The following is a 16,508-nucleotide window of genomic DNA, read 5'->3' on the forward strand; positions in this document are numbered from 1 at the left end:
GAAGCAGAACAACTTGTGTCATCGACAGGTGCAGGTGTAGTACTGCTGGTAGTAGCAGTACTACCAGTAGAGCTGGTATGTGTCTCTTTGGACACAGACCTTACTTTTTGAACCATTTATCCATTTTCGAGCAAAAAGAATGAGTAGCACCTACGTTTGGCTACATACAGACCGTTAGTGGAATTCCCGCGAGAGAGTAACGGTTAATGTTACTCTCTGTATTTGACATTGCGTTGTTATTTCGCTGAACACTAGATGGTTTAATTTTATTTTTGGCAGTGAAACGAGGCTACTCAGGCGAGAAAAAAATCTCACCCAAATGTATAGCCCCGTTGGAAAATATAAATGGACCGTTTGAAAGTGTGAAGAATGTATTTATTTTGTATACATTTTTTAAAATGTGAATCACATTTTTATTTGGCGTCATATAGTTGCTGAAAATAAATACCTGCGAATAAATCGCCTCATAAAAATCATAAGGCGAGGGTGAGTAGGCAAGGCAACATTCCATATGATGAGGTGAGTTTTGCGAGATGCACGAGGAGGGAGTTCTATACAGCGTAGCGCCAAGTATCCTAATTATAGTCCAGTAGAGATACCGGTGTGTGAAGTGTGGAGGTCTGTATTATTCTGCAGTCTGCTGATCTCGTGCAACAAGGTAGCAGTTTCCTGTTTTGCTTCATGATACAATTGTATCCTCAGTAGCAACAATACTTTTGCCCGAACAGTATAGAAAATACGAGAACACTAATCGCACTTTTATTTTTATTATTTTTGTTTTACGATCAATCTGCGCATCCCTTCCCTCATCACTCCAGACGTTCCTTCTTGTGAGTCGGGGCAGGTGTATGGATGCGTCGTCCTAACAAGCAAGTGATGCCGTGAACTGTCCTCTTCTCTTCAAACAGGCTACCTTACATTTTTTTTTAACTGGATATGTTATTTATCTAAAAACCCCGCGGCATTTAAAGGTAGGTTATGATGGTGTCTGCTTGAATGCCTAGGCTACTTTCTATTCAGTGCATGCTTTCTATTCTGTCACGGGATTCTAAGCGGAATGCCCTCCCGTATGGCTCTAAGTCAGCAATGCGATTTCTATGTACTTTAGCGTTCAAGTAGTTTTTAATATTTAATTTAGATTCACTAGGGTGACCTTATCAAGGATACCAGAAAATGCAAACCGAATTGACAGCAAAATCTGATTTCTTTTTAACTTTGTTTATAGCTACCACTAGGTTAACACGCAAATTAAAATATTACATTCATGTTACATTCCGTTATAATGGAGTGCAGTGTTTTTTGAATGCCCATGCCACGCAGGCTGTGTCATACATGGGAATCATACATGCGACTGAAATTAAAGGGATAGTTCATCCAAATTACAAAATTACATGTTGGTTTACCTACCCTGTAAGCAGTCTATAGACAAGGTATGACAGCAATCCATTCTTTTATTTTCCTGGCACTGTTAACACATGCTAACATTTTAGCATTTGTGGCACAAATACCATTCAAATCATGGGACCGATATTAGCATTTTTTGCACGCACGTCCAAATTATCCGAAGTACCTAAAATTGATTGTGAAGCTCAATAAAATCACTTAGATAATTTAAACATTATATCGGTCTATCGGGAAGTATTGTAGCATATATATATATTGTATAGGTCTACAGTTTGGGGACTTTATTGGAAAATTTGGACCAATACTTTTTTCCCGCCTTTAATCTATTACTATTTTCTAGTGACTGCATTTGATTCTGGGGAGTGGACAGTGCATTCGGAAAAGTATTCAGACCCCCTTGACTTATTCTAAAATTGATTAAATATATTTTTTATTTTTCAATTTACACACAATACCCCACAATGATAAAGCAAAAACAGGTTTTTAGATTTTTTTTGCTAATAATAATATAAAACACTGGAAATATCACATGTACATAAGTATTCAGACCCTTTACTCAGTACTTTCTTGAAGCAGCTTTGGCAGCGCTTACAGCATTCAAGTTCTTGGGTATGATGCTACAAGCTTGGCACACCTGTGTGTGTTTCTCCCATTCTTCCCTGCAGATCCTCTCAAGCTCTGTCAGGTTGGATGGAGAGCGTTGCTGCACAGCTATTTTCAGGTCTCTCCAGAGATGTTCGATCGGGTTCAAGACTTGTCCCGAAGCCACTCCTGTGTTGTCTTTGCTGTGTGCTTAGGGTTATTGTCCTGTTGGAAGGTGAATCTTTGCCCCAGTCTGAGGGCCTGAGCGCTCTGGAGCATGTTTTCATCAAGGATCTCAATGTACTTTTCACCGTTAATCTTTGCCTCAATCCTGACTAGTCTCCCAGTCTCTGCTGCTGAAAAACATCCTGTCAGCATGATACTACCACCACCATGCTTTACCGTAGGAATGGTGTCAGGTTTCCTGCAGACATGACGCTTGGCATCCAGGCCAAAGAGTTCAATCTTGGTTTCATCAGACCAGAGAATCTTGTTTCTCATGGTCTGAGATTCTTTAGGTGCCTTTTGGCAAACTCCGTGTGTATTTTACTGAGGAGTGGCTTCCGTCTGGCCACTCTACCATAAAGGCCTGATTGGTGGAGTACTGCAGAAATGGTTGTCCTGGAAGGTTCTCCCATCTCCACAGAGGAACTCTGAATCTCTGTCAGAGTGACCATCGGGTTGTTGGTCACCTACCTGACCAAGGCCCTTCTCCCCCTATTGCTCAGTTTGTTCGGGTGGCCAGCTCTAGGAAGAGTCTTGGTGGTTCCAAACGTCTTCCATTTAAGAATGACAGAGGCCACTGTGTTCTTGTGGACCTTTAATGCTGCAGAATTATTTTTGGTACCCTTCCCCAGATCTGTGCCTCGACACAATCCTGTCTCTGGGCTCTACGGACAGTTCCTTCGACCTCATGGCTTGGTTTTTGCTCTGACATGCACTGTCAACTGTGGGACCTTATATAGACAGGTGTGTGCCTTTTTAAATCATGTCCAATCAATTGAATTTACCACAGGTGGACTCTAATCAACTTGTAGAAACATCTCAAAGATGATTAATGGAAACAGGAGGCACCTGAGCTCAATTTAGAGTCTCATATCGAAGGGTATGAATACTAAAACCTGTTTTCGCTTTGTCATTGTGGGGGTATTGTGTGTAGATTGCTGTGGGGAAAAAAAATTAATGTAATCCATTTTAGAATAAGGCTGTAACGTAACAAAATGTGGAAAAAGTCAAGGGATCTGAATACTTTCCGAAGGCACTGTATGTAACGGGGGTCACTGTGCTGCTAACAGCTTTGCTTCCTCCACTGTCCGACTGCCCCATATTGGACTCACACCAGTGATCATCTGCTTCGCAACACAGGTAACTGCCCTCTTTGACAACGTTCCAACGAGTTGAGCCACCAATTGGATGGCTCTACCATCGACATTTCAAGTTAGCTGTGGAGTGAGCTTACGGCACGTTCTTATCTCCGTTACACTCACCCCTTCTACACTCGCTACACAGCGAGCTACCCCGACCGTTGAGTCCAACTGTCGATCTGGGTCACAGGCCCTCCTTGAAAACTTTCCAATGAGTTGACCCACCTAAAAGGTACCAATTGGATGGCTCTATCTGCGACATTTTAAGCTAGCTGTGGAGTGAGTTTACGGCACGTTCTTAACTCCGTTACACCTATATGCAGATTACTCTGTTAAGAGTTAGAAAAGTAGAATAATTTCGAAATTTTGTAGTGAATCAACAGTTTTCCAATAGTTATGTCAGTCAATGACAGTCACTCAAATAATCCTCACCAAATTACTGAGTAGACAGGCAGGGCATGTGCCCAGGGGCCCTGACCATAATAGGGCCCCCATAACTTTTTTTGTCACTCTCACTCAGATAGTATATGAACATGGAAAAATGTGTAGAATTGCAGGAAATTAGCTTTACACTGCAAAGGTTTCTCTCCACCTCATGGTGACATCTGTAGAATTGCAGGATATTACCTTTGAGACTGCAAATTCTTCTCTCCGTCACATGGCAAAATTAGAATAATTCCATGAAACTACTTCCAACACTGCAACAAAAAAAAACCTGCTGAAACTATTCTATTTTATCCTCATACTCAAACAAGAATCAGTGTACCACTCAAATAATTAAGTATTTCAGAGAATGTATTTAGCTTGCCTGATATGTCAGCCAGTTTTCGAGTTATCAATATCCTTAGGGTTAGTATGAAAGTAACCTAATGGAGCAGGCGTAAAAGAAACTCCTGAAACTAGATATCCTCCATACTAGTTTTGACAAGAAGAAAAAAAACTGTCGGGAGAGCTTCTCTTCTGTAATGTTCAACTAATCCAGTAAATATGGAGGAGGAGTTACGATGGATTGTCTGTCGCCTTGAGGGGATTTGATTAATCTGGTCCGTACACCCGAGTAGGCGAAACACCAGGTGAAAGTTGAGTGCATTCGTTTTAGAACCGGACTGCCTCCTGGGCATGAGCCAGCAGCTCAAAGGCCACGGGATCAAGATTCTGTGTTTTCACATTCAAAAGTGATTACCTTTGATAAAAATGCTGTATCTGCCTTCCAAATGAAAACTAGTTAGAAAATTCTAACATGTATTTTATGGAAAAGAGATGTATGTTTCTGGATGATGCACCATGCTGCCTTGTTGACAGCATGTCCGAGCGGTGCAGATTACTGTTCCATTTGAGAAGGGTGCTCTTCCCTCACTGCTTCTGCCCATTCAAGTCACGCGCCATAGATCGGTGCCCCGCGGCTCAGCATAATCAAATCCACCCATTGTTAACCCGGTTGTTGGGGACTCGGCAAATGCTAGTATGAAAGTAGCCTATCCAGTAAACCTGGAACATTCCCATAACATTAGCTAAGATTCCTGTTAGGTTCTAGTTAGGGTTTTATCTAACATTGGGATGATAACATCCCAAAAACATTCAAAGAATGCGCGACAGAAGATGGTGAGTACGGCCCAGTACATCACTGGGGCCGAGCTTCCTGCCTTCCAGGACCTCTATACCAGACGGTATCAGAAAAAGCCCCAAAAATGGGTCAAAGATTTCAGCCACCCAAACCATAGACGGTTCTCTCTGTTACCGCACGGCAAGCATTACCAGTGCACCAAGTCTGGAACCAACAGGACCCTGAACAGCTTCTAACCCCAAGCCATGAGACTGCTAAACGAGACTGCTAAATAGCTAATCAAATGGCGACCCGGACAACCTGCATTGACCCTTTGTTGCACTAACTCTCTTGCACTGAATTTATGCACACACACTCACACATACTTACCCTGACACCCCAACACACATACACACATACACATACAACATACGCCCACACACACATAACATTAACACATAACATGCATACTGATGCCACACACACACTTTCACACTCACCATGTACGTCACTTTACCCCTACTTATATGTTCATAGCTACCTCAATAACCTCGTACTCTTGCACAGCGACTCGGTACTGGTACCCCCTGTAGGTAATAGCTATGCCATTTGACTTCTTATTGTTACTCATTATTGTCTGTGTATTTATTCCTCGTGTCACTAGTTCATATTTCTATTTAGTTTTTTTTCTTTATCTTTAAGTCTGCATTGTTGTAAAAGGACCCGTAAGTAAGCATTTCACTGTCACCTGTGACAAATATCATTGGATTTGATTCGTATGATTACATGCTGTTAAAATGTCCTATGACTGAAATAATGTGCAGATTGTAACGATCGTCGTAAGGAGGAGACCAAGGTGCAGTGTGGTAAGTGCTCATGTTTACTTTTATTTAACTCAGAACGCTAAACAAAATAACGAAAAGCAAAACGAACGTTATGTTCTGCAGGCTTACACAGAGCTGTACAAAAACAAGATCCCACAACTGAAGGTGGGAAAAAGGGCTGCCTAAGTATGATTCCCAATCAGAAACAACGATAGACAGCTGCCTCTGATTAGGAACCATACTCGGCCAAACACAAAGAAATATATGCCATAGAATGCCCACCCCATATCACACCCTGACCTAATCAAACAGAGAAAAACGGCTCTCTCAGGTCAGGGCGTGACCCAGATTGTCAACATATAAAGTGTAAAAAAATAGGGTTGTGTTTGTACTGTATGATTAAAGGCTGTTAAAATGTCTAATGAATGAAATTAAAATGTCATGTGTCTCTATATCACCTACTACTGTACAATATACACTAACGTTCAAAAGTTTGGGGTCACTTAGAAATGTTCTTGTTTTTAAAAGAAATGCACTTTTTTTGTCCATTAAAATAACATCAAATTGATCAGAAATACAGTGTAGACATTGTTAATGTTGTAAATGAGTATTGTAGCTGGAAACGGCTGATTTTTAATGGAATATCTACATAGGTGTACAGAGGCTCATTATCAGCAACCATCACTCCTGTGCTCCAATGGCACGTTGTGTTAGCTAATCCAAGTTTATACTTTTAAAAGGCTAATTGATCATTAGAAAACCCTTTTGTAATTATGTTAGCACTGCTGAAAACTGTTGTACTGATTAAAGAAGCAATAAAACTGGCCTTCTTTAGACTAGTTGAGTATCCAGAGTATCAGCATTTGTGGGTTCGATTACAGGCTCAAAATGGCCAGAAACAAAGCACTTTCTTCGGAAACTCGTCAGTCTATTCTTGTTCTGAGAAATGAAAGCTATTCCTTGTGAGAAATTGCCAAGAAACTGAAGATCTCATACAACACTGTGTACTACTCCCTTCACAGAACAGCACAAACTGGCCCTAACAAAAATAGAAAGAGGAGTGGGAGGCCCCAGTGCACAACTGATCAGGAGGACAAGTACATTAGAGTGTCTAGTTTGAGAAACAGATGCCTCTGGGATGCTGGCCTTCTAGGCAGAGTTCCTCTGTCCAGTGTCTGTGTTCTTTTACCCATCTTAATCTTTTATGTTTATTGGCCAGTCTGAGATATGGCTTTTTCTTTGCAACTCTGCCTAGAAGGCATCCTGGAGTTAAAAGTTAAGTTGTGGAATTTCTTTCCTTAAAGTGTTTGAGCCAATCAGTTGTGTTGTGACATGGTAGGCGTGGTATACAGAAAATAGCCCTATTTGGTATAAGACCAAGTCCATACTATGGCAAGAATAGCTGAAATATGCAAAGAGAAATGACAGTCTATCATTACTTTAAGACATAAAGGTCAGTCTATCCGGAAAATGTCAAGAACTTTGAAAGTTTCTTCAAGTGCAGTCACAATAACTTTCAAGCGCTATGATGAAACTGGCTCTAATGAGGACCGCCACATGAAAGGAAGACCCAGAAGTTCATTAAAGTTACCAGCCTCAGAAATTGCAGTTCAAATAAATGCTTCACAGAGTTCAAGTAACAGACACATCTCAACATCAACTGTTCAGAGGAGACTGCGTAAATCAAGCCTTCATGATCGAATTGCTGCAAACCACTACTAAAGGACACCAATAAGAATAAGAGACATGCTTGGACAAAGAAACATGAGCAATGGACATTAGACCGGTGGAAATTCTGTCCTTTTGGTCTGATGAGTCCAAATGTGAGATTTTGGTTTCCAACCGCCATGTCTTTGTGATCTCCGCATGTGTGATTCCCACCGTAAAGCAGAATTCAAGGCACACTTAACCAGCATGGCTACCAAAGCATTCTGCAGCAATACGCCATCCCATCTGGTTTGCGCTTTGGGACTATCATTTGTTTTTCAACACGACAATGACCCAACACACCTCCAGGCAGTGTAATGGCTATTTGACCAAGAAGTAGTGTGATGGAGTGCTGCATCAGATGACCTGGCCTCCACAATCTCCCGACCTCAACCCAATTGAGATGGTTTGGGATGAGTTGGACTGCAGAGTGAATGAAAAGAAGCCAACAGGTGGTCAGCATATATGGGAACTCCTTCAAGGCTGTTGGAAAAGCATTCCAGGTTAAGCTGGTTGAGAGAATGCCAAGAGTGTGCAAAGCTGTCATCTAGACAAAGGGTGGCTACTTTGAAGAATCTAAAATCTAAAATATATTTTTATTTGTTTAACTCTTTCTTGGTTACTACATGATTCTGTATGTGTTATTTCATAGTTTTGATGTGTTCACTAATATTCTACAATGTAGAAAATAGTACAAATAAAGAAAAACCCTTGAATGGGTAGGTGTGTCAACTTTTGACTGATACTGTACATTACAGAAGACTGAAATATAACGAAACTGTTTAACATAGAAACACTAGATTTTCAGTTGGTTTTTGAAGTAATGTTATTAATTATGAAATTATGAAAAACGGTAATAATGCCACTAGGTAATTTGAGGCCACTAGGTAATTTAACTGCAGGAAAGGGCTTCCAGAAGTTCTGCCAACATTCTTACAACATTATAGGAATGTCCTGTGCAATCTAACTTAAACATTGTATAAATGTCATCACAACTGAGTACATTTGTGGTTTTGGATCCTATCTCTTGTAATCTACCCACACTGTTCCCACAACCTAATTAAATGTTCTGGGATACTTTAAAGATCTCAGAAAGGCTGTTCTGTCAACATTCTTGCAACATCAAAGGAATCGTTTGTGCACCCTGATACAAACATTATCTGAATATCAGCACAACTGGACAGTTGTTTGTGTTTTGGGAACACACAAAATGTTTTCTGGGAATGTTTTGGTAACCTCAGGTAAATGTTTTTTGGGAATGTTTTTTGCAGCCTAAAATAAACATTGAAGAATCATCTGCACAACTGAACATGTTTTTTTGTTGTTGTTGTGAACATATATTTTGTGATGTCACCTCAATGTTCTCACCAGACTGTTCCCACAATATAATGAAACATTCTGGGGACCTTTAAAGAACAGATTAAATGTTTTCTAGGAACATTCTTGCAAAATCAGGCAAATGTTTTATACAAACATTCTATAATCATCAGCACGACTGGACAGTTTTTGTGTTAGGAGAACATTTGTTGCAGCCTAACGAATGTTCTGGGAACTTTCACAGAACCAATTTTGGTTTTCTGGATATACTCCTTCGAAAGGAATTTGGCAAGTTCACAATCGGAAAGAGCATCTCTCGACAATCTCCTACCAACACAAGTAGAGCATTACCGTGATGTGTTGGCTCAACCACTCAGCCCCCTCCCTTCTTGATTTTGACGCATTGTGTCATGTTTGTGTGTTCTTCTCTTATATAGTTTGGTTTCCTGTTGAGGGGGGTCAGAGATAGATCCACACCCCTGGGTGTGGAACCATAGAGTACAGAGAAGAGTACAGGCCAAGTTCCAATCAACCCAACTGGTGGATCTAGGTAGGTTGGTCCAGCCCAGGCTCCAGGCTATGTCTCCCTGGCTGTGGGACAGCTATTCCATACTGAGCTGAGAGGGGCCTGCCTTTCTGGGGACTACAGGAACAGACATGGGGCTGGGACAATCCAACAAGGCTTCCGTCACCGATGACACAGAGGAGGGTGAGTAATGATCGAGCCTGTTTTAAAGTGGGCAATGGGGATTATTGGACATTTCTCCTTTTGGATTTGTCTTCTCTGAGTGTACTCCAGTAGCCTCTGTATCAAAAATGAAGACGATAGATTGAACAAACAGATGAAGAAGATGCAGTACATGAATAGAAATGTAAGCATCAGTAAAGCCACGGTTAGTAACAGATTTTTTAAAGTCTCATAAGGTAGCTATGTGTTTCTGAAAAGTGTAATGGTAGATATCATTCAGGTATGCAGACATTGTGTCATAGAGATCATATAATTCCTATAAAAAGCGTTCTATGTGTAATTGTGCACTATGTTGGGCTTACAGTATATACTAGCTAAGTGGAATTCAACATCTTTGAATGTGACAAATCCTCTAGTTTGAAATCACTCACTTTGGCAAAACCCCAACAAGTCGACAGAGTTACGAGTACATCAACAATTCAAGGGCTGTCATTTGGTTCCCTTTTAATTAAAGGCATTATGTTTTTCTATATATTACATAATGAATCATCTGTCATCTGAGGGTGTTTTACATTTTGGAAGCCAATAAGTGATGATCTAAGGTTTCTACAGCTAACCTTCTTCACTCACTAGAATACAGTTACTGTAACAGTTTATAGAGAACAACAGTGGATGTAGGCTAACGTGTTATGCAAATGTTTAGCTGTATCATATTGAATGTGACAAAGCATTAGCAAAGTATTATTTATTGGTAGGTCAGCTGTGACAGACAGAGTGAATGGTCTCCTTTTCAGAGAAAAACACACATACATGAAAGATAACATACCTGTACCTATAGATACATTTACAGTTTAAGGCAGAAGTTTACATACACTTAGGTTGGAGTCATTAAAACTTGTTTTTTAACCACTCCACACATTTTTTTTGTTAACAAACTATAGTTTTGGCAAATCGGTTAGGACATCTACTTTTTCCAACAATTGTTTACAGACAGATTATTTCACTTATAATTCACTGTATCACAATTCCAGTGGGTCAGAAGTTTACATACACTAAGTTGACTGGGCCTTTAAACAGCTTGGAAAATTCCAGAAAATGATGTCATGGCTTTAGAAGCTTCTGATACACCTGTGGATGTATTTCAAGGCCTACCTTCAAACTCAGTGCCTCTTTGCTTGACAAAATGTGAAAATGAAAAGAAATCAGCCAAGACCTCAGAAAAAAAATTGTAGACCTACACAAGTCTGGTTCATCCTTGGGAGCAATGTCCAAACGCCTGAAGGTACCACGTTCATTTGTACAAACAGTAGTACGCAAGTATAAACACCATGGGACCATGCAGCCGTCATACCGCTCAGGAAGGAGACGCATTCTGTCTCCTAGAGATGAACGTACTTTGGTGAGAAATGTGCAAATCAATCCGAGAACAACAGCAAAGGACCTTGTGAAGATGGTGGAGGATACAGGTACAAAAGTATCTATACCCACAGTAAAACGAGTCCTATATCGACATACCCTGAAAGGCCGCTCAGCAAGGAAGAAGCCACTGCTCTAAAACCACCATAAAAAAGCCAGACTACGGTTTGCAACTGCACATGGGGACAAAGATCGTACTTTTTGGAGAAATGTCCTCTGGTCTGATGAAACAAAAATAGAACTGTTTGGCCATAATGACCATCGTTATGTTTGGAGGAAAAAGGGGGAGGCTTGCAAGCCGAAGAACACCATCACAACCGTGAAGCACGGGGGTGGCAGCATCATGTTGTGGGGGTTCTTTGCTGCAGGAGGGACTGGTGCACTTCACAAAATAGATGGCATCACGAGGCAGGAAAATATTGTGGATATATTGAAGCAACATCTCAAGACATCAATCAGGAAGTTAAAGCTTGGTCGCAAGTGGGTCTTCCAAATGGACAATGACCCCAAGCATACTTCCAAAGTTGTGGCAAAATGGCTTAAGGACAACAAAGTCAATGTATTGGAGTTGCCACCACAAAACCCTGACCTCAATCCTATAGAAAATGTGTGGGCAGAACTGAAAAAGCGTGTACGAGCAAGGAGGTCTACAAACCTGACTCAGTTACACCAGCTCTGTCAGGAGGAATGGGCCAAAATTCACCCAACTTAGTGTGGGAAGCTTGTGGAAGTCTACCCAAAACGTTTGACCCAAGTTAAACAATTTAAAGGCAATGCTACCAAATATTAATTGAGTGTATGTAAACTTCTGACCCACTGGGAATGTGATGAAATAAATAAAAGCTGAAATAAATAATTCTCTACTATTATTCTGACATTTCACATTCTTAAAATAAAGTGGTGATCCTAACTGACCTAAGACAGGGAATTGTTACTATGATTACATGTCAGAAATTGTGAAAAACTGAGTTTAAATGTATTTGGCTAAGGTGTATGTAAACTTCCGACTTCAACTGTATATCTGTACAATTGTGCAGTATCTTTTCTAGAGTGTACACTATGGACATTGTTTGCTGTGACTCCAGCCAGGTAGTATTCTTATGCCGTTGCCAGAATAATCGTCATACATTTCTTTCAACATCTGTTATTTCCTTAAATTTGAGCTTCTGCCATCGATCCCATTAGTTACCCATTATGGACAAAGTCATCACCTCAGAAATAAAAGTCATGTGTGACTTGGAGTTGTACTTGGGAGTTCAAAATAACTGGAGTGCTCCTTGACATTGTTGTTATGGCTTTGACATTGCAGCTGAGTGTTCAATTTTCCAATGCCCTGAATTTACTGCCTGGGCACCTGGGATTGGTGTTGGCCAGAGAAATAACAGGAAAAATGACAGATAGAGATCCATAGAGAGAGATTTAGTACATCAACAGGACTGAGTGCTTTATAAGTCTATTAAGAAAGGGATTGGGAATTAAGTGTTCTTTGTTCTGTGACTTTGTTCTGTTGACAATCATGCTAAAGCTGTGACCTGTCCCCCATCAATGTCTGCCTGTCTGTCTGTCTGTCCCCTGGGGCTTCCACTTCTCTTAATGGGCACGCCTGTCTGGTGAGCATGCTTTATTCACGCTCCGGCTGACTGGGACCCGTGGGTACTGTTTCAGTCGCCACAGCAACCGCATGACTTACTCAGTCATGGCTGCGTACTAGTGTATATGGGGCTCCTCTAGAGCTTCCTGCCTCTGTGAACATCAGAGAGAGGGGGGAGGGGAGACAGACAGAGAGATAGACTGAGAGATACAGATAGATAGAGAAAGAGTAAGTAACCGGCACAGCAGCCTCTGTCTCTGTGCACCCGCTGCTCTGCTCTCCTCGCAGTCAAACCACAGCTGTCCTTCCCTAAAACCCCATCAGAACCAGAGTTAGGCTCAGCCTGTAGTGAACAGTGAAACACAAATATCGGAGAGGTGAAGTGCCACTGATACATGACTAACAGAGCATATCATTAACTGTCACATCCAATCCATCCGCTCGGAGGGGATGTGAGGTGTCGCTGCTCGGCGGGGGTACACCGGCCAGGTCACATGACTGGGGCGAGAGAGAGAGAGAGAGAGAGAGAGAGAGAGAGCTGCGTCCTGCACCCCCAAAATCGTCAGTACATTTAGTTATTGCTTGCCAGCAGGCATGCCAGCTAAGATAGTTAGACAAGCTAGCTACTCTAACTTCATTGATAATCTGAAATGGCTTCTTTGCAGATAGTTATGAGGTGGGAGATTGGGAACCTATCTTGGCCAACTTCATAAAATTGCTAGTTGACTAGCAGTATTAAAGAAAAACAACAACAGATTTAAAAGAAAAAAATCCCCCATTAAAACAATATATATATATATATATATATATATATGAAGTATATAAAGTATATATTTCTAAAACAGGATAAATCTGAGGGGGCACGTGCCCCTGTGCCCCCAATGGGCATGACACTTTTGACTGGGAGTGTAATCAGTGTATGTGTGCTGAGAAGAGATGGAAGACACAGAGCAGGAAAGTGCTGAAAGTCAGATGAAATGTGTATTTTGTTTCAGAGAAAAAAGTGCAACATTTAAAAAAATGTCATCTTCTGGGCTATAATGTAAACAACCTTTTATTTCTCTCCGCAAGTTCATTTTGTATCACGGGAGCAGTCGGTCTACATCTGATAGAAATGAACTGTAATGAACTGAATGAAACAACTTACCCAGCCAAAATGACTTCACATTTAGAGCCTTTTCCATTTGAGATAATAACACTGCCTCACACATGTTAAAAAGGACGCTGAATGTCAATTGTGTCTAGTGCCATTTAGATTTTCTCGTGCATGCTCTTATGTACTACAACAAGATTGTGATTGTATGAAATTGTATGCTGTTTGCCTGCGAATAAGAAAATAAAGAGATGCTCCTCTTCTTTCCCCAGTCAATTTTGACCACTTCCAGATCCTAAGGGCTATCGGGAAAGGAAGTTTCGGGAAGGTAAGTCTGTTTTGGTAAATTGCTGAGTCCAACCTCCACTTGAAATAATCAGTTCTTAGTTGTCTTGACAATAGGAGCCACAGATGCAGTAGAACAGTACTTTCACATTCTATCAAAGCACTTTCTTACAGCTTGTGTTTACATCTAAGTAAAACCACAATGCAATGATCAGTAAGAAACCCATTCAGTAAACTCAGTTAATAGCAGGATGTATGCAGAGCTATTGTCTGTTTCTCTCTAGGTGTGCATTGTGCAGAAGAAGGACACAAAGAAAATGTATGCCATGAAGTATATGAACAAACTGAAGTGTGTGGAACGGAACGAGGTCCGCAATGTTTTCAAGGAGATGCAGATCATGCGGAACCTCGAGCATCCCTTCCTTGTCAACTTCTGGTAAGGCTCACTCTGTGTTTGTGTGAGTGTGTGTGTGTGTGTGTGTGGGGGGGGGGGGGGGGGGGAAATGGGGGAATGGGTGTGCATTCGTTAAAGAAAGAAAGGAACAAGAAAGAAAGAAACAACAGCAACTGTTAGGAACAAGTGCTTTGAAGACAGTGATAAAGCATCTGTAGAGAGAAGACTCTCACCTTGAAAGTGGCAGAAGCTTGAATGCCCTCTCCAATCTAACATTTATGTTTGCTCAGCCAAGGCTTTGACGTATAGAATGGAGGAGGACAAACAACACAAAAAAGTAGAACAAAACCTCAGACTTCTTGTCCTTGAAAATCCTGTGGGTAGTTACTTGTGAAGGATTGTTGAAGTACAGTACCAGTCAAAAGTTTGGACACACCTACTCATTGAAGGATTTTTCTTTATTTTTACTATTTTCTATATTGTAGAATAATAGTGAAGACATCAAAACTATGAAATAACACATATGGAATCATGTAGCAACCAAAAAAGTGTTAAACAAATCAAAATAGATTTTATATTTGAGATTCTTCTATGTAGCCAACCTTTGCCTTGATGACAGCTTTGCACACTCTTGGCATTCTCTCAACCAGCTTCATGAGGTAGTATTTCAATTAACATGGGTGCCTTGTTAAAAGTTAATTTGTGGAATTAATTTTCTTCTTAATGCCTTTGAGCCAATCAGTTGTTACAAGGTAGTGGTGGTATACAGAAGATAGCCCTATTTGGCTAGTCAATATTATGGCATGAACAGCATAAGAGCAAAGAAAAACGACAGTCCATCATTACTTTAAAACATGAAGGTCAGTCAATCCGGAAAATTTCAAGAACATTTCTTTATTACAGAAAGTTTCTTCAAGTGCAGTCGCAAAAACCATCAAGCGCTATGATGAAACTGGCTCTCATGAGGACCACCAGAGGAAAGGAAGACCCAGAGTTAACTCTGCTGCGGAGGATAAGTTCATTACAGTTAACTGCACCTCAGATTGCAGCCCAAATAAATGCTTTACAGAGTTCAAGTAACAGACACATCTCAACATCAACTGTTCAGAGGAGACTGCATGAATCAAGCCTTCATGGTCAAATTGCTGCAAAGAAACCACTACTAAAGGACACCAATATTAAGAAGAGACTTGCTTGGACCAAGAAACATGAGCAATGGACATTAGATTGGTGGAAATCTGTCCTTTGGTCTGATGAGTCCAAATTTGAGATTTTTGGTTCCAACCGCCATGTCTTTGTGAGACGCAGAGTACGTGAATAGATGATCTCCGCATGTGTGGTTACCACCATGAAGCATGGAGGAGGAGGTGTGATGGTGTGGGGGTGCTTTGCTGGTGACACTCAGTGATTTATTTAGAATTCAAAAACACATTTAACCAGCATGGCTACCACAGCATTCTGCAGCGATAGCCATCCCATCAGGTTTGCGCTTAGAGGGACTATCATTTGTTTTTCAACAGGACAATGACCCCAAACACACCTCTCGGCTGTGTAAGGGCTATTTGACCAAGAAGGAGAGTGATGGAGTGCTGCATCAGATGACCTGGCCTTCGCAATCACCCGACCCCAACCCAATTGAGATGGTTTGGGATGATTTGGACCGCAGAGTGAATGAAAAGCAGCCAACAAGTGCTCAGCATATGTGGGAACTCCTTCAAGACTGTTGGAAAAGCATTCCTTAAGAATCTGGTTGAGAGAATGCCAAGAGTGTGCAAAGCTGTCATCAAGGCTAATGGGTGGTTACTTTGAAAAATCTAAAATCTAAAATATATTTTGATTTGTTTAACACTTTTTTGGTTACTACGTGATGTCTTTTTTCATAGTTTTGATTTGATGTCTTCACTATTATTCTACAATGTAGAAAATAATAAAAATAAAGCAAAACCCTTGAATGAGTAGGTGTATCTAAACTTTTGACTGGTACTGTAAGTACATTGTAAAGACATATTTAGCTCATCACTTTTGAGAAGCTAGCTGCTAAACGGAAACGTGCTGGCCTGATGCCTTGTGCTAAGATAGCCGCTAAAAGGACATGCGCTGACCTGAGACCGGGTGCTAAGCTAGCTGCTAAAAGGAAAAGCGCTGAACTGTGACTGGGCGCTAAGCTAGCTGCTAAAAGGAACCGCTCTGACCTGAGATTGGGCGCTAAGCTAGCTGCTAAAAGGAAAAGCGCTGAACTGAGACTTGGCGCTAAACTAGCTGCTAAAAGGAAAGGCGCTGACCTGAGATTGGGCGCTAAG

The 16,508-nt window shown here is 41.0% G+C and overlaps 1 protein-coding gene across 1 annotated transcript in view; it reads left to right on the plus strand.

The window, feature by feature from the left end:
* Positions 1–611: 611 nt before the first annotated feature.
* Positions 612–16,508, plus strand: part of stk32a (serine/threonine kinase 32A) — a 67,657-nt gene continuing 51,760 nt past the window's right edge. The window contains exons 1-4 of the mRNA XM_029690504.1: positions 612–971; positions 9,179–9,450; positions 13,802–13,857; positions 14,099–14,250. Of these exons, the coding sequence (XP_029546364.1) occupies positions 9,399–9,450; positions 13,802–13,857; positions 14,099–14,250 (260 nt within the window). The 5' untranslated portion in view covers positions 612–971; positions 9,179–9,398. The remainder of the gene's footprint in view (positions 972–9,178; positions 9,451–13,801; positions 13,858–14,098; positions 14,251–16,508) is intronic.

This window comes from Salmo trutta, chromosome 15 (genome assembly GCF_901001165.1).
Source record: "Salmo trutta chromosome 15, fSalTru1.1, whole genome shotgun sequence".
Lineage (NCBI taxonomy): Eukaryota > Metazoa > Chordata > Actinopteri > Salmoniformes > Salmonidae > Salmo > Salmo trutta.